Here is a 25845-nt window from a genome sequence, read left to right as displayed (position 1 = left end):
GGAGCCTAAAGTTCCTTATCTAAGTGCGATTAGCCCCTTATTGTACTTAGCTCAATGCACTAGACCTGACATCTCATTCGCTGTTAATCTTTTGGCAAGATACAGTAATGCACCTACACGCAGACATTGGACTAGCGTGAAAGACATCTTTCATTACCTTAAGGGTACTACGGATTTGGGCTTGTTCTATCACTACGAATCCTCGAATGATGCCGCACCCTATGTTCATCAAGTTGATTCTTGCCTTGTTGGTTATGCCGACGCAAGATACTTATCTCATATGCACAAGGTGCACTCTCAAACGAGTTATATCTTTACCGTTGAAGGCACCACAATATCTTGGAGGTCAACTAAACAGACCTTAGTTGCCACTTCGTCTAACCATACTGAAATTTTCGCTTTACATGAAGCAACTCGGGAATGCTTTTGGTTGAGAGCAATAGTGGGCCAGATTCGAAGCTCATGTGATCTTCATCCCGTCATTGATGTCTCGACGACGATCTTTGAAGACAATGCAGCTTGCATCGAACAACTCAAGAAGGGTTACATCAAAGGAGACAACACCAAGCACATTGCGTCGAAGTTCTTCTTTACACATCAAAAACAAGAGCATCAGAAGATTGAAGTTAAGCAAATCCATTCACAAGACAATCTGGCCGAACTCTTCACCAAATCACTACAGAAGATGACGTTTCATAAGCTTGTTCATGGAATTGGTATGTGTAAACTTTCTGAGTTGTAACTTTGCTATTTCTCTTTGGAATTATGTCAAACTCAGGAGGAGTATCCCGTAGATACTTGATTGATCTTAATGTACTCTTTTGCCCTACGATTAGGAGCATTTTTCCCACTGGGTTTTTGCTACCTAATTAGATTTTATCGAGGCACCCACCTTGGGCTGGTCATATCCCTGATGACGTCCTGTAGACGTTTCTTTGACTTTTGCATTTCTCACGCATTTTTCCTTAGACTATGATTTTGTCCCTCCTTGGGTTTTTGCCATAGCCTTAGGGTTTTTTTAGTGAGACTTACTACTTATGCAAGTTCCTACCTTATTGAGAATAAGCGTTGTTCCTTGGAATCAGTACTGACGAGTCGACTTCCTCAACTTCGGCATGATACTAAATCTATCTTGAGTATTTACACACTTAAGGGGGAGTGTTGTAAACATTCCTAGTTTAAGTGTGATTGTGTAAATCCTAAATTAGATTTGATTCTAACTATCCTTTCCTATTACAACTTGTATTACTTGGGAAAGAAGGAATATCTTCTCTCATTCTACTACTATAAATAAAGGCACAAAGTTGGAGGGATAACAACACATATTTCCCTACAATTCCACAAACACATCTCTCTTTTCTCTCTTCTCCTTGCCGCCGGCCACCCTAAATGGTTTTCTTTTATCCTTTTTTTTTTAAATTCAAAGTTGTGTCTATGCCTAGAAATTATAGCTATCATTTAGTTCTGCAAATATGTTACAGCGTTAACACGATGGATCTCGAATTGCCCTAAGCAATCACTGATTAGATTAATTTGTTTTAAATGGTAAAGAAGATGGGGTTTGATTCAATTAATTAGGTAAATAAATATGTTATAGGATAATAAATTTCCATCCAAGCCATCACTGAGAGGAGAGCTAGTCTAGTTAAGTAGAGAAGTTTGCCAAGAGAGAGATGGTGAGATGAGAGAGCACAGACTTCTATGACATGGAATTCAAAACCAGGAAACAGACACTAAGTTTCGGTGTCTGAATCTATATGTAAGAATCAAGAGTTGTGCGAGGTAGGGTGGGTAGGGTTTGGTTCGATGCAGTTTTGGGTGAAACCAAAAACGAAACCAAATTATTTTGCAATGCGGTTTTGAAGCTTGAATTGAAATGGTACCAAACCATTTGGTTGCAGTTCGAGTTAGTTTCAAATGGTTTCGGTTTCGGTTTCAAACTATTTGCAAATTAAATGCTTTATGCCATTAGTACAATCCAGTTGCATTGTTCAACCCTCTCTCTTTCCCTTTATTTTTGGACACTTACTCTTCGAAGGTTGAGGAGGCCCATGAGCTTATGAACAGGCTTGAGAAAGTGATATTTGGGAAGATCATAGACCTTGTGAAAATGAAACCGATGGATGGGAAACTATTGAATCTTGTGAACTAGAAGCTTGAGATTGGCTTGGAGCTTGTTGTTCTAGTTGTGGATTAAGAGTAAGAGAGGTTGTTGATGCACAAAACCGGAGGTCTTGGAACAACGTAAATTAGACCGTGAATCTACAAGAAAGTAAAGAACACAAGATGTATCGTGGTTCACCCCAATGTTTGGGCTACATCCACACTGATGTTGATATTGTTTCACTCTGAATGGTGAATATACAAGAAGCCTAGAGGCAGTGTGCTCTCTAGCCTATTTTCTCTCTAGCCCATTTTCTATGGCCTAAGCCTTACCCTCAATCTTGGCCTGAAATGTCACCCCCTAATGAGAAGAGTGATGAGTCCTTTTATAGAATAAGGGCTCCTCATTTATTACATATTTTCCCTTTCATTTATTACATAATTACATTTGAGTCCCTCGAGTATTTATACGAGGTCTAAATACGGAAGCCCATAAGTATGGTACAAACAGTAGTCCCCCAAATCTTCAGTCAAGAGAGTCTTTTGGCTATAGACTTGAAATTCAGTCCATGTGTGAGCCGAAGTAACTAGATGTCGTCTAGAACTGATACACGATATGAGGCGATGCTCAATGTGAAATGATGCTTAACTAGAAGTAGCACATGTTGCGAGGCTGCTCGGCTTGTGGATCATGTTGCCTTGGTTGGCCCTGCTTGTGGCGTTGAAGGTGAGGGAGTCCCTTTTATAGAATAAGGGCTCGCTCTTCAATACATAAATGATAGGCTAGAGTTGAGGCTCGCGGTGAGGCGGTTGCTCAGCAGGCAGCGATGCTCTCTAATGATGGTGAGGGAGTCCCTTTTATAGAATAAAAGTTCGCTCCTCAATACATAAGTGATGGGTTAGAGTGATGCTTGCGGCGAGGCGGTTACTCAGCAGGCGGCGATTCTCTCTAATGATGGTGAGGGAGTCCCTTTTATAGAATAAGGGTTCGCTCCTCAATACATAAGTGATGAGTGCTCTATATATGGTACACTACAAATAATGGGCTAAGTCCCCCAAGTATTTTTCATGAGGCCCAGTTGCGGAAGCCCAATATATGGTACATAGTGTAGTCCCCCAAGTCTTCAGTCAATAGAGGTTGTTGGCTGGAGACTTCAAATTCAATCCTTGTATGAGCTGAAGTGGCGGTTGTTCGGAGGCGGTTTTTGTATACCATGCACTGAAGCTTTGTAGGTGAAGCTTTTAAAGTGAAGCTTTGAAGCTGGAGCTCTGCAAATGAAGCTTTTGAAGCTGGAGCTCTGTAAATAAAGCTTTCGAAGCTTATTGACATGAGTGATGCTCATGAACGTTTATGTTGATTGACATGAATGATGCTCATGGATGTTGACATGAGTGATGCTCATGAATGTTAACATGAATAATGGTCATGAATGTTTATGTATGATTAACATGAGTGATGCTCATGAATGTTTATGTATGATTGACATGAGTGATGCTCATGTATAATTTTGGAGTACTGGACGTACTTTTGATCATCTGGTTGGTGATAATAGTGGTAGGCTGCCAAATAATTTTGGAGTACTAGATGTACTTTTGATCACCTAGTGGGTGATAATAGCAGCAGGCTGCTGAATAATTTTGAAGTACTGGACGTACTTTTGATCATCTGGTTGGTGATAATAGCGGCAGGCTACCGAATAATTTTGGAGTACTGGACGTACTTTTGATCACCTAGTAGGTGATAATAGCGGCAGGATGCCGAATAAATTTAGAGTACGTAACGTATTTTTTTTTTAATTTTTTTTATGCTGTCTTCTTTACACATCAGTATAACTATATAATAATTGCTACAGTTTACACATCAATGACAATGGGTATGGGTGTGCCATGCTTTCCACTTCCATTTGTTGGTTGTAAAGATCAGTATACTCCAGCTATGAAAGGGCAATATTCCTTTCTCTAAAGTGACAGCTGCTTGGACAACCTTTCCGACACCACCCATTTGCTTTTCTCTGCCTTTCTCAAAAAATGGGAACACGCATGATGAAAGTTGGTAGGCATCTTCTGCACTGTCATTGTGCCAAGTTGAAGGTAGTGGTTTCGTCGCCGCTGAAGGTAGAAAAAGCCATGTATCACTGTGTGTGTGAGTGGGTTTGTATGGTTACAGGGATTGGGTGGCGTGAGCGAATCTAGGGGTTTGGATGAAGACGAAGAAGCTTGAACATCTGCCCCAAATCAACAGTATTTCCATAGGAGTAAAGCATCCAAAATTACCTCTCTGAGGGCGCCTATCATCTAGATCAGATATGTGGCTTGGCAATAGGACCTTACTAAAGACAACAACTTTCAAATATAGATGGCTATAAAGCCTCATTATGTTTGCCACAACAGCTATTTTCTCAAAGTCGCATCTATCTTTTTTCTCCCTCGTAACTAATACTTGCTTATCCTTGTCACGTAACAGCATGGTAAATTTTTGTTCCCATTCATTATCAGATGAGTAAGGACTATGTGTCGGATGCAACGACAACTCAACTTCGCGATTGGAGCCTTCCTCGAAAATGCCATCGTCGTAAGCAGAAGAGCGTTGAAGCTTGGGCTTCTGAAAATGCCGATGCTGCTGAGTCTGGTAGTACAAGAGATCGTATTCGTTGTGGCATCTTCGCTTGCGACTCCAACTGGTGGCACCTCGGAATCTCCGCGAACCACTCCGCCTCAACTTGGATCTCGCCCGTGCTCTGCAGCTTTCCCCCTGAAATCTTCGGTGGGTTGTTAGGAAAATTAAACTTGGCAGCGATTGATTTCGGCGAGTTGTTTTAGGTGCTGTTTGAGCAGCCTCTTGGAGTCGTACTCTCTGATCTTCTTACGAGCTATTGGGTCGGGTTTTGTCGGATCTCGCTGGCGTCGTCAGAGAGGGAGAAGTCAGGTCGGGTCAGAGTCTTTTGCCTTTCAAGTAACGCCCATCTCTTCTGCCGAGCCTTTCTCATAACTTCCGCAATTCTGCGGATAGGCGCTTCAGTCTAAGCATCCAATTTTACAGGTTCATTTGATATCGAGCCAGAACTCCGCCTGTGTAAGTTTATCTTACATTGCCGGTCCCAAGCCTGGGTAAAGAAGGAGGGGGAGGGCGTCAGGTAGTCGACAGCCGGCACTCCTCGGTTACGTCGAATCCTTATGAAAATGAATCCAGAACGAAATCGCGCTAAAACTAGGGCGTCACACGTAAGTGGCGCGCTGTGTGGCCCGAGCACAGTGATAAGTGAGCAAAGGTCGCTGTATCTCCATCGGCACCCGGATGCAGTGTTAAATGAGTAAGGGGCCATAGAAGCTTCTTTTCGAACGACTCCACTCAAAGTTGTTTAGGAGCATATGCTCCTATCAACTTTACACAGGACACACAAAAGAAGTACTTTGATCCTATTGGACGGGGGAGGGTGAAGAAGCTAGGACAGAAGGGTAGAGTTCAAGAGAGTAGAATGCGTTTAGGAACGTGGAATATAGGAACCTTAACGGGAAAATCTATGGAAGTAGTGGAAGTTATGGTGAGGAGAAGGATAAATATTATGTGCCTACAAGAAACTAAGTGGGTTGGTCTTAAGGTAAATGATCTAGAAAACTCAGGGTTTAAACTTTGGTATTCGGGCACAAATAGAACGAGAAATGGTGTTGGCATCATCGTGGACAAGACCTTGACACAAGATGTTGTAGATGTCAAGAGGGTAGGAGATAGAATCATGGCAATCAAGATTGTAATAGCACAAGAACTCATCAATGTGATTAGTGCGTACGCACCTCAAGTAGGGTTGGATACGAGTTCGAAGGAGAAATTTTGGGAAGACCTTGGAGATTTGGTGCAAGGAATTGCCCAGACGAAGAAGTTATTTATAGGAGGAGATTTAAATGGACACGTGGGCAAGGAGATGGGCAACTATGGAGGTTCTCATGATGGCCATGGTTTTGGGGAGAGAAACGAGGATGGGGAAGCTATCTTGGATTTTTCAATGGCATATGATCTCTTCTTAGCCAACACATTTTTTAAGAGGAGAGAAGAACATGTGATCACCTACAAGAGTGGGTCGTCAAAAACACAAATAGATTTTCTTCTAATGAGGAAAGGGGATCGTATAACTTGTAAGGATTGCAAAGTTATACCGGGAGAGAGCTTGGCTAATCAACATCGCTTGTTGGTGATGAATGTACATATTAAAAGAGTGAGAAAAAAGAACAAGACTTGGAAGTGCCTAAGGACTAGATGGTGGAATCTAAAAGGAGAAAAACAAGCCATTTTCAAAGAGAAAGTAATCACCCAGTGTGTGTGGGATAGAGAGGGGGAAGCTAGCCAAAGGTGGGATTCCATGGCTAGTTGTATCCGAAAAGTAGCAAAAGAGGTATTAGGAGAGTCCAAGGGCTTTGCTCCACACCAAAAGGAATCTTGGTGGTGGAATGAGGAGGTACAAACAAAGGTGAAGGCTAAGAAGGAATGTTGTAAAGCCTTATACAAGGACATGACCGATGAAAATGGTGAAAGGTATAGAAGAGTGAAGCAAGAGGCGAAGACAGCTGTGAGAGAAGCTAAGTTAGCGGCTTATGACGATATTTATAAGTGACTAGATACCAAAGAAGGAGAGTTGGATATCTATAAACTAGCTAGAGCAAGGGAAAAGAAGACAAGGGACCTAAACCAAGTGAGGTGCATCAAGGATAAGGATGGAAAGGTTCTTGCTACAGAGAATGCGGTCAAAGACAGATGGAGAGGTTATTTTCATAATCTTTTCAATGAAGGACATGAAAGGAGTACTTCTTTAGGGGAGTTGAGTAACTTAGAAGAATGTAGAAACTACTCATTTTATCGTCGAATCAGGAAGGAAGAAGTGGTTGTAGCTTTGAAGAAGATGAAGCATAGAAAAGCAGTGGGCCCAGACGATATACCGATCAAAGTGTGGAAAGTCTTGGGAGAGACAGGTATAGCATGACTCACTAACCTTTTCAATAGGATTTTGAAAACGAAGAAGATGCCAAATGAGTGGCGAAAGAGCACTTTGGTGCCTATCTACAAGAATAAGGGCGACGTACAAAATTGCATGAACTATAGGGGTATTAAGCTAATGAGTCATACAATGAAGCTTTGGGAAAGAGTCATTAAGCATAGATTGAGGCAAGAGACACGGGTTTCAGACAACCAATTCGGGTTCATGCCAGGGAGCTCAACCATGGAGGCAATTTATCTCTTACGAAGATTGATGGAAAGATATAGGGCAAAATGATTTACACATGGTCTTTATAGATTTGGAAAAAGTGTATGATAGAGTCCCAAGAGACATTCTTTGGAGGATTTTAGAGAAGAAAGGAGTACGAGTAACATATATCCAAGCTATAAAGGATATGTATGAAGGAGCAAAGACTGCCGTAAGAACTCATGAAGGACAAAACGAAAGCTTCCCCATAACTGTATGATTACATCAAGGCTCATCCTTAAGTCCTTACCTTTTTACGTTGGTAATGGATGAGTTAACAGGACATATTCAAGATGATATTCCTTGGTGTATGCTTTTCGCAGACGATATAGTGTTGATAGATGAAACTCAGGAAGGGGTAAATGCGAACCTTACCCTTTGGAGAGAAGTGTTGGAATCTAAAGGTCTTCGCCTAAGCCAATCAAAGACAGAATATATAGAGTGCAAGTTCAGTGCAAATGGAGGCCAAAATGAGTTAGGGGTGAGGATCGGAGATCAGGAAATACCAAAGAACGATTGTTTTCGCTACTTAGGATCTATCTTGCAAAAGAACGAAGAATTAGATGGATATCTCAACCATAAAATACAAGCTGGATGGATGAAGTGGAAGAGTGCATCCGGCGTGTTGTGTGACTGCCTTATGCCACCGAAGCTCAAGGGAAAATTTTATAGGACAGCAATAAGGCCAGCGATGCTATATGGCACAGAATGTTGGGCGGTGAAGCATCAACACGTACACAAAATGGGTGTAGCGGAGATGAGGATGCTTCGTTGGATGTGTGGGCACACGAGAAATGATAAGATTTGGAATGAGGATTTCCGAGGTAAAGTAGGAGTAGCCGAAATCGTAGGAAAGCTGAGAGAAAATCGATTACGGTGGTTTGGACATGTGCAAAGAAGGCCTACTGACGCTCCGGTTAGAAGATGTGACTACGGGACAGAAGTTCAGGGCCGAAGGGGTAGAGGAAGACCTAGGAAAACTTTGGAAGAGACTCTAAGAAAAGACTTAGAGTATTTGGATCTAACGGAGGACATGACACAGGACCGAGCACAATGGCGTTCGAAGATTCATATAGCCGACCCCACTCAATGAAGAAGGCTTTGGTGTATTTAACACAATACGTTGAAATGAAGCAAAGCTTATTTATTGATATCTCCGATAAGTTACAAATATGTACATATACATGAGTCAAAATAAACAAACAAGAGGGAACCTTCACAAAGGTTGCTTATGAGAAGTCTCAGCAGTCAGTAGAGCCCCAGAAAGAGAAGGCACCGGAGGGGGATCATTCAGAGCCTCAGTACTGGACAGAACCCTAGAAGGAGGAGGCATCGAAGGTTGATCATTTGGAGCTTCATTACACGGTACAGCCCCAGAAGACAAAGGCAATAAATGTCTTTGGAACAAACCCACAAACCACTGATGATCAAGTAAAACCTGACCATCAGATTCCTTCATCTGGTCAAGCTTCCTCTTCATGTTTGTAGCATAGTCATGTGTGAGTCGGTGCAACTGTTTATTCTCATGCTTGAGCCCTTTAATCTCCTGTTTGAGACTCATCACTTCAACCGCCAATGATTCAACTTGGCGGGTTCGAGCAAATAGGCGTTGGGTCATATTAGACACAGAACCTGCACACTGAACACTCAGAGCTAGAGAATCCTTAACAGCTAACTCATCAGACTGTTTGGAAAGTAGTCTGTTATATTTGGGAGTGAGAAGGTTCCTGGCCACCACCGCAGCAGTCATATCATTCTTCATCACGAAATCCCCAACAGTAAGAGGACCAGTAGGGGATAAGAAGGATGGGCGCCATATGTTGTCTGGAGAAGGCGTGGCTGCCTCTTCAATAAGGTTCAAGTCAAAACGACGGTCGGAGGGGCCAGACATTTTCAAAGGTGTTGAAGAGAGAAGAGGTCAGACAAATCAAGATCTTAGAAGTGCAAGAAGGGAGCTTCTACTGGTGAAGATTCAAGTGTGCTTTGGAACTTAATGCCAGCCTCTATAAAAATCTGCACTCGACGAAGCTTCAGAAATCGAAGAGGCGCCTGCCCAGAAATCGAAGAGGCGTTTGCTTTCTCAAAAGCTAGGTTGCTCAAAGACCACGAAGGCCGATCTCAAAAATCGAAGAGGCGCTTGCTTTCTCAAAAGCTGGGCTGCTCAGAGACCACGATGACAGATCTCAGAAATCGAAGAGGCACCTGTTTTTTTCAGCATTGTCAGCACCTGTCACTTGCACACTCAGCTTTGCTGAAATTACGGGCATTCTGTTGAAGATTTCTGGTGAAGTAGAAAGCACGTGAATCTTACTATTCAATCATCCACTTTCCACACACACCATCAGCTAATGGGTACCACAGATAACTTTGCCAAAGATCTCTGACAAAGTTTAGACACGTGAAGCTTGCAGCTCCCACTACATCGCTATGACTAAGAAGGGTAAAAGAATAGCAAAGAAACAACACTAACAAAGTTTAGACACATAAATTTTGAAGGTCTAGCTACCATATTATTACCCACAAGGGTAAAGGAACAGCACCACTGTTGGATAATTGGAAAGTCCCTGTGTGTCAACCTCTGTGCTCCGTGGCAAGGTAGACTAGCAAACATGCCCAACCTTTACTCGCATTTGAGAAAACACTCCCAACAAGATTGCTTGCTCCAAAATCGAAGAGGTACCGTCCTCCGAATCTCGAGAGCCAGACTCCCAACATGATTACTTTCTCAAAAATCGAAGAAACACCGCTCTCCGAATCTCGAGAGCCAGACTCTTAGCAGGATTGCTCTCTCAAAAATCGAAGAGGCACCGTTCTCCGAATCCCGAGAGCCAGATCCCCGACAGGATTGCTTGTTCGAAAACCGAAGAGGCACCGCTTTCTCAACTTCGAGAGCCAGATCTCCTTGGATAAAGCTTGTCTGTAATCTTCACACACAACATCAGCTTTCTAGATACCACAGACCACTTTTTCAAAGTGCTCTGACACACGTGAAGCTGGCAGCTCCCACTACCGTGCTATGACTAAGCAAGGTAAAGGAATAGCATTACTACTTGTTGTTAGGGAGACTCCTATATATGTCGACCTTCATCCTCAACGGACAGGCAGACCTGCAAAAATGCTCAACCCTTCCTCATATCTGAGAGGGCACTCCCAACGAAGCCTCTCGAAATACTCAGCTTTCTTTCCCTTCGATAATACCTCTGCAAACAAGCTACATCAGAGCAAGAATATCTCATATCATCAGGGTTAAAAGCAAGAGTATCCCATATCATGCTTTTTCCCTGTCTTTTCCTTTGGCCTTGTTCTTACCTACAAGACAAAGAGAAAGAGAGCAATCAGTCAGCACTTGGAATCAAGCTTCCAGTCAGGAACTGACTGCCTGGAACCCCTTACCTGATTACTTACCTGGCATTGCTCTCGAGTACTCATCTTCAACATCTTATGCTTCCAAAGAAGATACCACATCTGCCTGAGGAAGAGATAAGGAAAGTGAGAAGGATACAAGGAAGCATGTGGAGACAAGCGTAACAGAACACGTGCCGATACATCCACTACTTTGTCAACATCAAAAGTATCCCATATCAGCAGGGTCGAACGTACTCTAGATTTGATGGACTTGTTTTGACCCTCAAATTCTTCAGTCGGCCTTTTACTCTGGAGGAAACGAGAAAACCCTCCAACCCAGTTCAAGAATAAGCCTGTGGAAAGTTACTTCTTCAAAAGCAAAAGTATCTCATATCATCTATTCTCATTTTCTTCTCTTTATCCTTCATGCTGCCTGCAAGATAGGGAGAATGAGAACAATCAGCCGGAACTCGAAATCAAACTTCTGATCTGGGACTGATTGCTTGAAGCTCTGATTGCTTACCTTGTCTGTCACCTCTTTCAGCAGATCCCCTAACTCGGCGACTTGGGGGACTCCTACTACATGGTTTGTATCGCGCTTGACCAAGCCTGAAACTACAAGTAAGCTTCAAGTGAAATTGATACATTACCTTGTGCATCTCCACCAATTAAAGATACCACCCCTGGATGGAGGAAGAGTACTTCCAGAGAAAATGCCACATCTACCTTTGGAGAGAAGTGTTGGAATCTAAAGGTCTTCACCTAAGCCGATCAAAGACAGAATATATAGAGTGCAAGTTCAGTGCAAATGGAGGCCAAAATGAGTTAGGGGTGAGGATCTGAGATCAGGAAATACCAAAGAGCGACCGTTTTCGCTACCTAGGATCTATCTTGCAAAAGAACGGAGAATTATATGGAGATCTCAACCATAGAATACAAGCTGGATGGATAAAGTGGAAGAGTGCATCTGGCGTGTTGTGTGACCGTCATAGGCCACTGAAGCTCAAGGGAAAATTTTATAGGACGACAATAAGGTCGTCGATGCTATATGGCACAGAATGTTGGGCGGTGAAGCATCAACACGTACACAAAATGGGTTTGGACATGTGCAAAGAAGGCCTACTGACGCTCCGGTTCGAAGATGTGACTACAGGATAGAGGTTTAGGGCCGAAGGGGTAGAGGAAGACCTAGGAAAACTTTGGAAGAAACCCTAAGAAAAGACTTAGAGTACTTGGATCTAACGGAGGACATGACACAAAACCGAGCGCAATGAAGTTCTAGGATTCATATAGCCGACCCCACTTAGTGGGAAAAGGCTTTGTTGTTGTTGTTGTATTTGATATCGAGCCAGCATCGGGACCAGGACCCAGATTCAGGTCAAGGTTCATTGCATCAGACGTCTCCTCACCCATCACAACCAAAAGGCTGGGTCATGGTGAAACGGTGTCGTTGATGATCAGCTAGAGCTGGAGTGAGCTCGATAGCGAGTTGGAGACCGCTTGAGCTGAGTCTGCCTTGAGTCGACTGGTCATGAAAGGCTCTCTTTCTCTAATCAACGATCTAGTCCACTGAGAAGGATTAGATGGATGAGTACGGGCAATGAATTTAGGACGGGGCACTAGGGCAGGAAAGAGAGAAAGGGAGAGAGAGAGAGAAGCTGGTTTCTTGGGTTTTTTTTTTTGTAGATTCACGGTGGTGTGTGGTGAGGTCTCACGATGGTGAGATGAAAAAAATGAAAGAGAACCGACATAGCTTTTCGTGTCGATTCCCACAGATGGCGCCAAATGTTGATGAACAAAACCAGAGGTCTTGGAACAACGTAAATCCGACCGTGAATCTGCAAGAAAGTAAAGAACACAAGATGTATCGTGGTTCACCCCAATGTTTGGGTTACGTCCACATTGATGTTGATATTGTTTCACTCTGAATGGTGAATATACAAAAAGGCTGGAAGCAGTGTGCTCTCTAGCCTATTTTCTCTCTAGCCCATTTTCTGTGGCCTAAGCCTTACCCTTAATCTTGGCCTGAATGTCACCCCCTAATGAGGAGAGTGATGAGTCCTTTTATAGAATAAGGGCTCCTCACTTATTACATATTTGCCCCTTCATTTATTACATAATTACATTTAAGTCCCTCGAGTATTTATACGAGGTCTAAATACGGAGGCCCATAAGTATGGTACAAACAGAGGTGATAGTTGAATTCAATTTGACCAACTCTACAAATACAAATACCTCAACAATATAAATTACATTAGTTGTTATAAACTTTAAAAAGCCTACAAAAGTAACAAAACACATTGAAAAAAATAAAACAAAGAAAGTCTACAAAATAAATTACCTAATATTGGTATTAAATTAAGTATTTATTTTATTTTTCCATGTCCAGTTCAATTTCAGTGCGGTTTTAGATGTTCGGAACCAAAACTAAATTGTTTTTCCATATTGTGGTTCGGTTTCAAACCAAAACCGTTTCAAAACTGCAAAAACCAAACTATTACGCGTGGTTTGGTTTGGTTTGGTTTGTTTTGATTCCAAGGTCCCATCCTTAGTGCGATGTGTGAAGATAGGAGGCGTGTGAGTGATGGGAAAAATAAAACTAGGAAAAGGACATTACAATGCAACGTCTGAATCCAAATATAAAGAAACAGAACCAAGAAACGGATATTGCATTGTAGTTTCTGAAACCGAATGTAAAAATTAGGAGTCACGCAAGGTGTGAAGCGTAGAAGGCGTGTGAGTGGTGAAAAACAAACGGAACCATGAAAGGAACACTGCAACACAACGTCTGAATCCAAATGTGACAAACACAATTAGGAAACAAACACTGGGTTACAATGTCTAAATCTGTATTAACCTGTTCCAAAATATTTAAAAATATGAGAAAGGGTGTCAGTCAAACTGGGTGCTAGCTACAGTGGCATATTTTGTAATTTTTGTTTATTTTAAATATATTTAAGTATCGCAATACATGGATGACCTATTCATAATTAACATAAATATTGTTGATATATTGTAACTTTTTATTAATTTTATTCAAATCAACCATTAATAAATATATTTCGATTTTTGTTTTTTGGTTTAGATTTATAATATTATTCCCATTTTGGATAGATTTTGTGCTTTGTATCATTAATTGCTTTACTCTTTTAAATAAACTCTTTTTGTTAAAAAAAAAAATGGTAGCACAATCACTGACTTTCAATAATGCATCTTGCATTATACCATACACTCAATTTTGAAAAGCCAAATAAAAACAACCAATTTCCCAAATTAAAAATAAATCATTCTAGAAAGATTCATAAAACTATTCTCTCCCTTTTGCAATTTTCATTTTTTTTTTGGGGATAAATTAAAAATGGTGATTCGAAAATATGACCTATATTGAAAGAAATATCACTAGACTAAAAGTTAGTTGATTTTTTTTTTAATCTTCTAATATTGGTAGATTATACCAACTTTTCTATATCACGTGCCAATCTATATTTTTAAAATATATTTATTAATTTTGAGTATGTTCTCAGAGCTCTTCAAGTGCCATGTCGTGCACATTCTTTTGATCCTTCCCACGTCTTAGCGCAAGTGTATGCCTATAGTCCTAAATTGGAAAATGAGAGTACAATTGAAAACGTAAATAGCTTTCACGTCGTATATTCATATTAACGGTTATTTAAAATTTTAAATGTCAGTTAAACCAAAGAGATACAAAGACATAGATAATATTAGATCGACCCATCTAATTCGTAAATCCAGCCATTTCAGAAAACACATATCTCAAAATCAACCTTCTATTTCTTTGGCCAGAAAAAAAAAAGAAAAAAAAATCTATAAATTAGATTCATTGAATTGTTTCTCTCAATTAATTTTTTTTTCTTTTGCATTTTGTCCGCTTTCAATAAAGTATAAACATTTGTTTCCTCCCTCAGCTTATATATGTGCGTGTGTGTGTAATCTAATCTCTGTCCAAAACAAATTTTTGAGTCCACCTGGTACTGTCAGGGTGTCACCCACTATCATTTTTTCGACAATTTCCTCAACTCCAACGTTATTCTTGCCTGTCCTTGCTCATCCCCTTGTCCCTTTTGCCGCCTCCGCATTTCTGCAAATTCACAAAGGTGGCTGCTTTCCGAAGCCAAAACCAAAAAGAAAGCAACCCAGAAATGTCCAGGTAAAAAAGACATTTCCAAAACACTCTGCAAATAAAAGAGGGCAAAGGGCCTCACACCCTCTGCCCAAAATTTGTTTCTGTTGTTTTGAATTTGATCTTTTGGGAAAAAGATTCTTGTTGGGTTTTCATTGGTCAAATCGAAGTTCATGGCAGGATGGTCATCCTTAACAGCTGGGTCGGTCTCAGATTGCGTCGAAACTAATGACACATGTCAGAAAAATGGTGTTTTTCCTGAAACCAATCATGTTGGTTCTGTACAGGATGGTGTGGATTTTGATGAGGGTGATCAAAAGGGTAGGCTAAGATGTATGTTTGATCGAGTTTTAGCTGTTTTTCTTAAGGAAATTGGTGATGGAGGTGGTTTTGTTAGGCCTGTCCCAGCAGTGATTGGTGATAGGCAACCTGTTGATTTGTTCAAATTGTTCTGTGTGGTGAAAGATAGAGGTGGGATTGATTCGGTTTCGAAGAACATTTTTTGGTCTTTTGTTGCCAATGAATTGGGTTTTGATCAGGAAGCAATGTGTTCTGTGAAATTGATTTACTTTAAATATTTGAATGAGCTGGAGAAATGGTTTAGGGAGATTTGTGAAACTAGGCGTTCGGGAAATGGGGATTTGCATCCGTTGTCTTCGGAGTTGGTGAGAGAGTTTGGAGGTTTGTTGTCGGGTTGGCCAGAGCGGAAGGGCAAAAGTGATGGAGAGGTTCATCTGGTATCTGGAGAATGCAATGGTGATGATGACGAAAAAGTTTGTAATTACGATCAGAATGATATTTTGATATCACTATCTAGTCTCAGTAAAAAAGAAAATGATCGTAAAAGAAAGCGAGAATACTTAGTAGGAATGCTAAATTGGGTAGCCCAGGTTGCAAAGCAACCAAATGATCATTCAATTGGAGCAATACCAGGGCCAACTAAGTGGAAAGAGCATAGGAGCGATGACGAGTGCTGGGTCCAAGCACTTAGAGCAAAGGAGGCATTGCTGATAAGAAGGAATGTTAATTCAGAGGCTGAAGAATGTCTCCAGCAGGTGCATTTGTTTGTGTCTTTCCCTAAATGTTTTTTCCTTTTGCTTCTAGAGAATCTAGACTACAGCCATTTCTTGAATTTTATATGCATAGTATAGTTATTCGTTCGACTGTACTCTTCTTGCTCCGTAACATTTATCTATGAAATTAAAGAATTGTTGCTGTATCTTTAAACTTTTAAGTTATTAACGAGATGATGACAATCATCCCCTGTGATAAGTTGCCATTGTTTCTGCCTCGAGTAAGTTAACCCCCGCAATATGATATCGCCATCCACCTTAATAGGGCATTGCATTAGTTTGTAATCTGCGCTCTGGTAACATAATTTGTTGGGAACTGCATACGCTCGTATAGCTACAAACCTAAACAGGTTTCCAGATAGTTCACACCTCAACCCTACTTAATTCAGCAACATCCGAACTCTTTGATCAGGTGCTTCTTGTTCATTAAGTTTGTCTAGCTATGCTCTACCTTTTCCTTTTCTGCACCAATTTTTGTTTTCCTGGAACTGTGAATATTCATGTATGAAAGTAAATTAGTTTCCAATTTTATAAACAGATCATGGTCTAAACTTGCAGAAGAAGCTAAAGATGCATCCATTGTTGTACGAAGATAATATTGTTGCTGGTCGCCAGTGCTCAGGGAGGTTTCGATGCAGTGAAAGGCTTCCTCATTCAGTTAAATCTCAATCATGCCCTTGTTGCCGTAAAAAAGAGGTGGAAAACGATTCTATGGAGAAAGCTCCCGCAGAAGTTGATTTATTGGCCACTGATGCAACGTCTGAGGAGAATCCCCGCGAAAAGGATGTCTCTATAGGCTCTCATGCTCAAGCTGATGTCCCTGAATGGACTGGGGTGGCTTCTGAAAGTGATATTAAATGGCTAGGCACACGGGTATGGCCCTTGAAACGTGAAGAAGACGGCCCCCTTAGTGAAACAGATCTTATTGGCCAAGGAAGACAAGATAAGTGTGGCTGTGGATTTCCAGGTTCTGTTGCATGTTTCCGATTTCACATTACTGAGGCTAGGATGAAATTGAAGAGAGAGCTTGGTTCCTTGTTCTATCATTGGCGATTTGATCGAATGGGTGAGGAAGTTTCTCTTCGGTGGACAGCTGAAGAAGAAAAGAGATTCAAGGATTTGGTAAAGTTAAATCACTCAAATTCTCCTTTTATTGAGGGAAATACCTCAAGTTCTTCTTCCTTTTGGGATAGTGCATCCAAGTGGTTTCTTAGAAAAACAAGGGAAGACTTGGTAAGCTATTACTTCAATGTGTTTGTTGTCCAGCGCAGAAGTTATCAAAATCGTGCAACTCCAAAAACCATTGATAGTGATGATGACGTAACAGAGTTGGGATCTCTAAGTCATGGGTTTAGGCGTGAGATAGTTGAGGTTTCAGCCAATTCTCTACCATGTTCTCTGAACCAGCAGTCCACTGATTTCGACTAGGTATAAATTCTGTCCCTGGGAGTTAGATAATCGGACTGGGGTTTGAACCACTGCATTAACGTATCAAATGGTTTTGCAATTTTGAGGGCTGTGCGTGTCAAGGTGGAAGCGGGCCTGGTGGGATTGGTGGTGAGGCCAGAAGGTAGAATTGATGGAATGCGCCGAAGAATGTTGTTAGTACTCGACAATTGTCTTCAGCTTTCGTTTTGAAGAACCATGCTACAATTTTGGATGGATGCATCGTGATACTGTATCTTATACCAGGTTCTATAACCTTGGATACAACTATAGAAGTAGATAGGGAAACAAGAGAGGAAGAGACACAGAGTTGTCCAAGTTTTCGGGCATTTCTTTCGTTTTTAGAAAACCATTTTTCTTTGTTGTAACTTCTGACAGGCTTTTTCTTTCTAAAAAATCTAAAAATGTTGTGACCCTTTGCCTTTCAGTTTCAGTTTCAGTGATTTGTCTTTGCCATTCTCGTTTTGGTTCTCTCTCTGTTCCAACACAAACATGCCGGTAAGGCTTAGTTATTGGTGTTGCAACGTGAGAATATCACAGGTGACCGTGATACACGTATATTATTTGCAGCTATGTATGTGTAAACATAATGCAGCTCTCCTTCACCTGTCAGAGGCTGCCCGTTGAGATCTCGAATTCCCTATTTGCAAAACTGTTTTGGTTTTATGGATTCTGTTTTATTCAAACTTAGATACCGGGTTCAAGCTTTGTTGAGTTGAGTTGAGTTGAAGAAAACTCTGGTTTTTCTTGCTGCAGGTGCCGTGAATCTGTTGATCAATTAGTTCTAGCTGCCTCAAATCAATGTCATCCTTGCATGGGGTGGGTTCAAAAAACCGAAAACCGAAAAAAACCGAAAACCAAACCGGACCGAGACCGAAAAAAACCGAACCGAAAAAAAAACCGAACCGAAACTGTCAAACCGAACCGAACCGAATCTGGTCAGTTCGGTTTCGGTTTTTGAGGTTCGGAAACCGAACCGAACCGAACCGAACTGATATATATATATTTAATTATTTGTTTCAATATTATAAATAGTTTAGTCATACAATCATAACAAAATATAACCTGTTGTCAAGTTGGTTTCCGGGAAATTTTTAACGCCCCAGTGCATGGGTTCGAACCCTCATGCCTCCAGGATTTCAGAAGAGTTTTTAAACTTTTTTTGAGAAATCGTCAAAACCCTTTCTTCTAACCCTAGCCACTAGCAGCCGCACCTTTTATTTTTTTCATTCCTCTCTTCTCTTCTCTCTCGTTCCCTGCCTCCAGTCTAACCCTAACCAAGTAACCATCTCGTGCAGCCGAGCCTCCTCTCTCTCTCGCTGGGTCTCTCTCCGCTTCGTCTTCTTCCTTCCCAGCGACCTGCGACCTGCGACCTGTCTCACATCTCGCCGATGCCATCTCACTATCAGTCTCTCACCCCCGTGACCCATGACCCGGGCGCGACCCACGACTTCCTCTCGCCATTTCGAGTCTCGACCCACAAATTCCCTCTCTTTACAGGTATACCTTCAGCTTTATGTTTTTCGTTTTTTGTTTTGATGATTAGTGATTTAATATGATCAAAAAGGTAGGGGAAAAAGGTAGCTGGAAGTTTGACAAAAGGGGTTGTTTAGATTTTGGTGAAAACCCCACCAAGAAAATCTAAAGTTTTTTTCCGAATCGATTTTGTTGTTGTGATTTGTTGATCTGAGCTGTGCAGTTGAGGGTGGTGTGAATCTATGATACAAAATCAGATGTGAGTTGTTTCAAACTTTGTATGTTTGTTTGAATTTAGGAATTAGGAAGTTAGGTTTTGCAGCTTCAAAGAGCGAAGAGATCTTTTTGCGATTGATCATTTACCAGTTTGATCTTGATTTCGCTTCTCAGTGAGTATAATATTGGAAACATTTGTAGTGTCTGTGAGCATTTGTTGTTGTAATTGGTTGTGCATATATTAAGTTGCTTGGAGACGCGTTTAATTGGACGAAGAAAAAGAAGAAGAAAATGGTTGGGAGGACTGATGGAGTGACCGATAATGTCTACTCAAATGGGTTGCTTCACCACTCAAGTGATTCTGTTGAGCAGAAGCTTGATGAGCTTCGGAGTTTAATGGGCAAAGCAGAAGGTGATCCGCTTAGGATAGTTGGTGTAGGTGCAGGTGCTTGGGGAAGTGTCTTTGTTGCTATGTTGCAAGATAGTTATGGTCATTTAAGAGATAAGGTCCTAATAAGAATATGGAGAAGACCAGGAAGATCAGTTGATAGAGCAACAGCCGAACATTTATTTGAAGTGATCAATTCAAGGGAGGATGTACTTGAGAGAATACTAAGAATAAGTACTTGAGAGAATAACTCTTTTGCTTTTATATTTTCAAAACATGTACTTGAGAGAATACTAAGAATAAGTAAGCCAATTTACTACCTTACATTGCAGATAACTGGACAACCAAGTGTACTGTATTATGCTGGTCCAATTCTTCAGGTAAATCCTGTGAATCTGGATTAGGATTGATGCTATCATCCTCTCTCTGTATAAATAATTGATGTTTGTTTAAGCATATTGCATATGATTCGCATTCGGGGAGATGGAAACATGTCATATTTTCTATTTCTATCTTATTTGTGGTTGTTTTGCATTTTTTGGAGGAACAAAAAAAAAAAAAAAAAAACCGAAACCGAACCGAAAAAAACCGAAAAAAATTTGAGCCGAACCAAACCGAACCGAAAATTCGGTTTGGTTTCGGTTTTGGCAAAAAACCGAACCGATAAGAACCGAACCCAGCCCTTGCATCACAGTTTTGTAAAAAAATTTGTTAAAGTCTAATTTACCCTCCAAAGTTAACCTATAAGCCCTTAACATTTCATATAAATCATTGATGTCTAATTTACCCTCCAAAGTTAACTCCATACACTATTTCCTTATGAAAAATTATCAATCTACCCTCTAATGTATATCACATGCGAGTAACGTGACTTAAATTGACGAAAAATTGAATATAATAGATTTGAATCTAATATTAAGAATGTAATTGACAGATTTTTATAATTCAATAACTGATTTTTATGAAAAAAATAATTTAGGAACCTAATTTTCACTTAGGTGATAATTCAAAAACTAAATTAACAGTTCACCCTTCTAATTTTGTAGTAATTGTGCTTTCTCACTAACATTTGACATGGTTAGATAATTGGGAACTTTAACGAAAAGCACCCCGTACTGTTCACTTTAACCAAAAACCACATTTTTACACTAAAAAGTCAATCCTGGTACTATTCACTTTACCCTTTATTTTGTCCTTATCATTAAAACTCAAAGTTTTCAAACCCTTTTTATTAATTTTCCTTAGATAATTAGGTCGAACAATTTGCATTTTGGGAGTTTTGCAAGAGTATCAACTTAGCTTTTTAGAAGAAATAGGGTCATATATATAGGAATGGGGTGTGGCCGGCCTTTAAGTGTGTTTTGGAGTGTTATTTGGTGATTCAATTAGCAATGAATATATTAATTAGGTATAAATATATTAATTGGCTAATTATCATAATAAAAGAAATGTTTTGGGAGGTTTTTGGAGGTTATGGAATGAGAATGGATAAGAAAAATTTGAACTTGTTACCTATTTTGGGCACTCCTAATTTGGTTGATGGATGATTCTTCATTGCTCGAGTGTAGAAGACCCGGTATGCCTCAAAGGTAAATTTGTCATTTTCACCCAAAAATCCACGTGTCGCTTTGTGATTATTTTTTGCTTCACAACAACGCTTAACGTAAAGATTTTGAATGTCAAATTTGTTGTTTGTTGAATACTTTCCCTAAGCTTGCAAGTGTATGTAGTGTGTTTTTTTACATAAGTTGTGCTAAAATCTTGGTTCTCAGTCATTGGGGATTTGGTGGCAGCTGTCATTTGATTTGGCGTAGTCTTTCTTGTTTTTCTAGTTAGTTTTTTTTCTAGTTCAGGGGTTTTCTCCTGGTTTTTTCACTGCGCCTGGTGGTTATCTTGTCCACTTGGCTGTCCTCTTCTTTCCGCGTTTTGCCCTCTTTTAATATATTTTCTCTCGTTTCTTCTCAAAAAAAAAAAGTCATTGTAATACAAGACCAGTAAATTGGTAACAGTTCATTTTTGTTGGTACATTTTGAATTGCAATATCAAGCACGCGGTACAACTAACTCACGTGTATGGACGGAAGCAGCTTGTGGCTACTAGGGATAGGTGGGTGGCCCCACTCAACTTTTCCTAATTTGAAAATTCCATATATTTATTAAAAAGACACAAAGCACCCCCCTCACCATTAATTTTCCTCTCCTTCTCCTTATAAATAAATAAATCAAATACATCGATATGTAGTTGTGCGTGGGTGTGGCAGTGTGAGTGACAAATAGTGCTAGTTAATCAAATAAATTGTCACCAAATAAAAAAACTTTACCTTTAACAATTTTTTTGCTTATTTTATAGCTCAAAAGTTTCTCCTATTAGACTATCATCAATCCTTGAGTTAAAACTTAAAAATTTTAATTCAAAAAATTTAGACTTTAACCCATTAATAGTTTTTCTGCTCCAACATTTTTAGTTAAATTTTAAACCCGAAATTACTAAAGAATAAATTTAGAATACTTTTTTTTTTCTTAAAGTAACTTTTTTTTTTAAGAAGAAATTTATGTAGACTATCCTAATTTAATTTTATGAACATTTTAACCTAAAAATATTTAGATTCCGATAAATATTGAAAAATCATTAAATCGACACTATGAAATCTTTTTGTTATCGTTGGATTTAATGAATTTCAAATATAAAACTAAAAAAAAAGTACACATACATGATATAACACACCACGACCCAGGATGTCCACTCGGAATCCGAATCGAACTGTGCTGGCCGACACCTGGAAGGTGACGAAGCCATAATTTGTGATGATGTGGAAAAGGTGAATAAATTTAAACCTAAGAGTGCCTAAAAACCAAAGTGTGCTGGTGAGGGAGAATGAACCCACTTTACACGTGACTAAAAATCGAAAAGAATGGTACCTTTTTCGACGGCTAACTCGTCGTGGTTTGGTCGGAAAAAGGCTCGAAAGTTGCTAACTCGAGACCAAAACAGCCACTTTTAAGCTATTTTCTGGCCAAACCGCAACAAGTTAGCAGTCAAAAAAGATATCATTCTTTTTGTCTCGTCGAGAAGTATGATTTTCGAATTTGAATCACTTGATTTCGTTGAGTATTGAAGAAGTTATGAACGTTTAAAATTTACCCAGTTTTCGGCGAATTTTCAAGTTTTCACTCGGACCAGTCAACTTTGAGGCTATTTTCCGGCAATCTCTGGCAGCCATTGGGCTTCAAAATAGTATAATCTTATTCTACACTTTCCTATCTTCATTTTGATATATTATGGGTTGAATTTGGTTAAGAAATGATTGAGTTACGAAGCTTTGAAAATTGCCCAAACTTCCGGCCAAGAGCTCCGGGACACTTAACGGAGTTTTTAACGGAATGACCAAAATGATGGATGGTGGACAATCTCAGTGACCACTTTTATCGATTTGGAATCTTAGGGACCAAAGTAATGTGTTATGCAAATCTCAAGGACCATTTTGACGATTTATCCTTGTTAAAAAAACACAAAGCACCCACTCACCATTAATTTTCCTCTCCTTCTCCTTATAAATAAATAAATCAAATGCATCTATATGTAGTTGTGTGTGGCAGTGTGTGTGACAAATAGTGCTAGTTAATCAAATAAAAAAAACTTTACCTTTAACAATTTTTTTGCTTATTTTATAGCTCAAAAGTTTCTCCTATTAGACTATCTTCAATCCTTGAGTTAAAACTTAAAATTTTTAACTCAAAAAATTTAGACTTTAACCCATTAATAGTTTTTCTGCCCCAACCTTTTTGAGTTAAATTTTAAACCCAAAATTACTAAAAAATGAATTTAGGATACTTTTTTTTTTCTTTCTTAAGGTAACTTTTTTTTAAAGAAGAAATTTATGTAGACTATCCTAATTTAATTTTATGAACATTTTAACCTAAAAATATTGAGATTCTGATAAATATTAAAAAATCACTAAATCGACACTATGAAACTCGGGAAACACTATGAAAGAATATGAAATACATGATTTTTTTAAACTATTTTAGCCGTTAGATTTAAATTTGGACTGTTAAATCATTTTGTTATCGTTGGATTTAATGAATTTCAAAATATAAAACTAATAAAAAAAGTACACAAATATGGTAGGCTAGGCCACCAACTCAGAGGGAATTCAAGCCTAAATTTGCGTCAAAAATGAATTTTGGGTTAAAATTTATATTTGGTCTAATGGTTGGAGTAAGTTGGAGTGGGTTTATAATTCGTCGATCGATATGTAAAAGTCCATGAATAGGAGGTTTAGCATGAAAAGAGCTGCAACAGATAACAACCCTTAAGATTTACTCTAACCCTTGGAGTAAAACTCAGGTTTTAAACTCTAAACTTACCCTAGCTTGCTCCAACCCTTAGGGCAAATATGAGTTTTAACTCAAAACTCATTTCTGGGAAAAATTTAGCCCATGATTCTCCCTGGTTAGTAGGGTCTACCCACCATATATATGTATTTTTTTTAGTTTTATATTTATAAATTCATTGAATTCAACGACTAAGATTTCATACAATCAAATCCAACGATTTAAAAAAGATCTAACGGTTCAAATTTAAATCTAACGGCTAAAGTAATTAAAAAAATATTTTTTGTGTTTCATATTCTTTTATAGTGTTCCACGAGTTTCATGATGTCGGTTTTGTGATTTTTCAATATTTGTTGGAATCTAAAAGTATTCATATGTGACGACCCATCCCAATTTATTATATAATTTTTCCCCGAGTGTGTAAAGTGACGAATATGCCCTCGTTGGTTAAGTGACGTAGATGTACATGTGCAGATTTAAATTATTTTTCTCACTATCGTAATTAAATCGTACTCGACGTCATGAGCGCGTTGATGCGAGTTAGGGCCGAATCAGAGTAGTAACGAAAAAGGTTACGAACAACTGAATGCATAACTGGATAGAATTATGTTATCTTTCTTTTGAATCTTGATCCAAACTCAATACTTATCTACCTAATTATTTAGGCCCTTATATCTCGTGGCCCAATCAGACACGCACATACACTCTCATTCTCTCTCCTTGTCGACTCTTCTTCTTTCTTCTTCCTTTGCACCGTGACACACCCGCACCCAAACCCATCAAAATCTCACAAATCGAATGTGAGCTTTACATCATCGTATTCCCCTTGACCTCACGAACTCAGTGATACCACTTAACCATTGAATGGACAAGTGTAACCTGAGAAACCAGAAGCTCCGATGAGGAACAAGTTTACTCTGTCACAATTCTGGCGCGTTTACGGAGTCTAAGGACCTAGAAAAGTCCCCATGCAACTTCCCTAGAACTTTGGAGCAAGTTTGGAGTTGTGTTAACGTCGAATCACACAGTTTTGAAAAGTTCCAATTTTGGCCGGAATTGTCGAGGGATTTTTCGACCGTTTTCTGTTATCTTTTGGACTTCTAATAGGTACAATCGTGTTCTACTCCTCAAGAGCTTTAAATCCATATAAATTTCATGGATTTTGGTTAAGAAATGAAGTAGATATAAAGCTTTGAAAATTTTCCAGAAACCGACAAGTGCAAACGGCGGTCGGTGGAGACCGACGGGTAACCGGAGAAGAAGAAGGTATATTCCGTTAACTTTAACGGAATATTCTAACGGAGTTAGGTAATGCCGTTACCGTTTAACGGAATATTTCGCCTATTTTGACGGAATATTCCTAACGCCGTTAGGGTTTCCATCAATGTGCCGTGCATGTACCTGCGCATGACCGGCAGGTGAGGGTGTCCACAATTTTTTCTAAAAATTTATGTGGGTTTGTATCATTGAGTAGATTACGTTCATATATTCAAACCTTACATTTGAGCAAACGATGAGGAGTTATTTTTGGATTTCATATATGTGCTAATTAATTAACGTAAAAATAGTTGTATCGCATATAGGTGAGACGTACCCCGAGGACGAGCGTGGACAAGTAAAGCCAGGGGGCTACGATCGTGCTACTTATTAGTGAGTGGGCATTTGTTTATATATATAGACACATACATACATATACGGTTTCCATAAACGTTTTTATATGGAATTATGCTTTGCTTGCCATGTCATAAATAAGTTACATTATAAATATTTCATTGTTACACTTGTGATTGTATTGTGTGATGCTGAGGAGACTCAGGTAAGCTTCTGGTGAGTATTATGTGATTGAATGGGTTGTATTGCATTGGTATGCATACATTTATTTAAAGCTCATCATGGATGCACCCTAGTATTAGTGCTCACGCCGAGGCCATGGCCAGCCTTCACGTGATTGTTCACCTCCCGTACCGCACGCTTACCTTGGATCCAAGTCTAGTGCCAGCTTGTTGTACAGACCACAATAGGTGGTTCTGACTCATAGGTGACTCGCAATTTATCGCACAGCCTTCATGTGATCGTAGCACTTGAGTGT

General features: G+C 39.6%; 1 protein-coding gene and 1 long non-coding RNA gene across 2 annotated transcripts; both read left to right on the top strand.

Annotated features, from left to right (window-relative positions):
* The first annotated feature begins 14643 nt into the window (after window positions 1–14643).
* Window positions 14644–17798, top strand: LOC103407458 (AT-rich interactive domain-containing protein 2-like). The gene is made up of 2 exons (XM_008346393.4): window positions 14644–15878; window positions 16455–17798. Exons 1-2 carry the CDS (start codon window positions 14997–14999, stop codon window positions 17322–17324), a joined length of 1752 nt encoding a protein of 583 aa, XP_008344615.1. The 5' UTR covers window positions 14644–14996; the 3' UTR covers window positions 17325–17798.
* A 672-nt stretch (window positions 17799–18470) lies between these two features.
* Window positions 18471–19708, top strand: LOC139196695 (uncharacterized). The gene is made up of 2 exons (XR_011581791.1): window positions 18471–19491; window positions 19579–19708. It is a non-coding gene; the product is annotated as an uncharacterized lncRNA (long non-coding RNA).
* The last annotated feature ends 6137 nt before the right edge of the window (window positions 19709–25845 follow it).

This window comes from Malus domestica, chromosome 06 (genome assembly GCF_042453785.1).
Source record: "Malus domestica chromosome 06, GDT2T_hap1".
Taxonomy (NCBI): Eukaryota; Viridiplantae; Streptophyta; class Magnoliopsida; order Rosales; family Rosaceae; genus Malus; species Malus domestica.
Note: the sequence above shows the minus strand (reverse complement) of the source record. Positions and strands in the feature narration are given on the sequence as shown.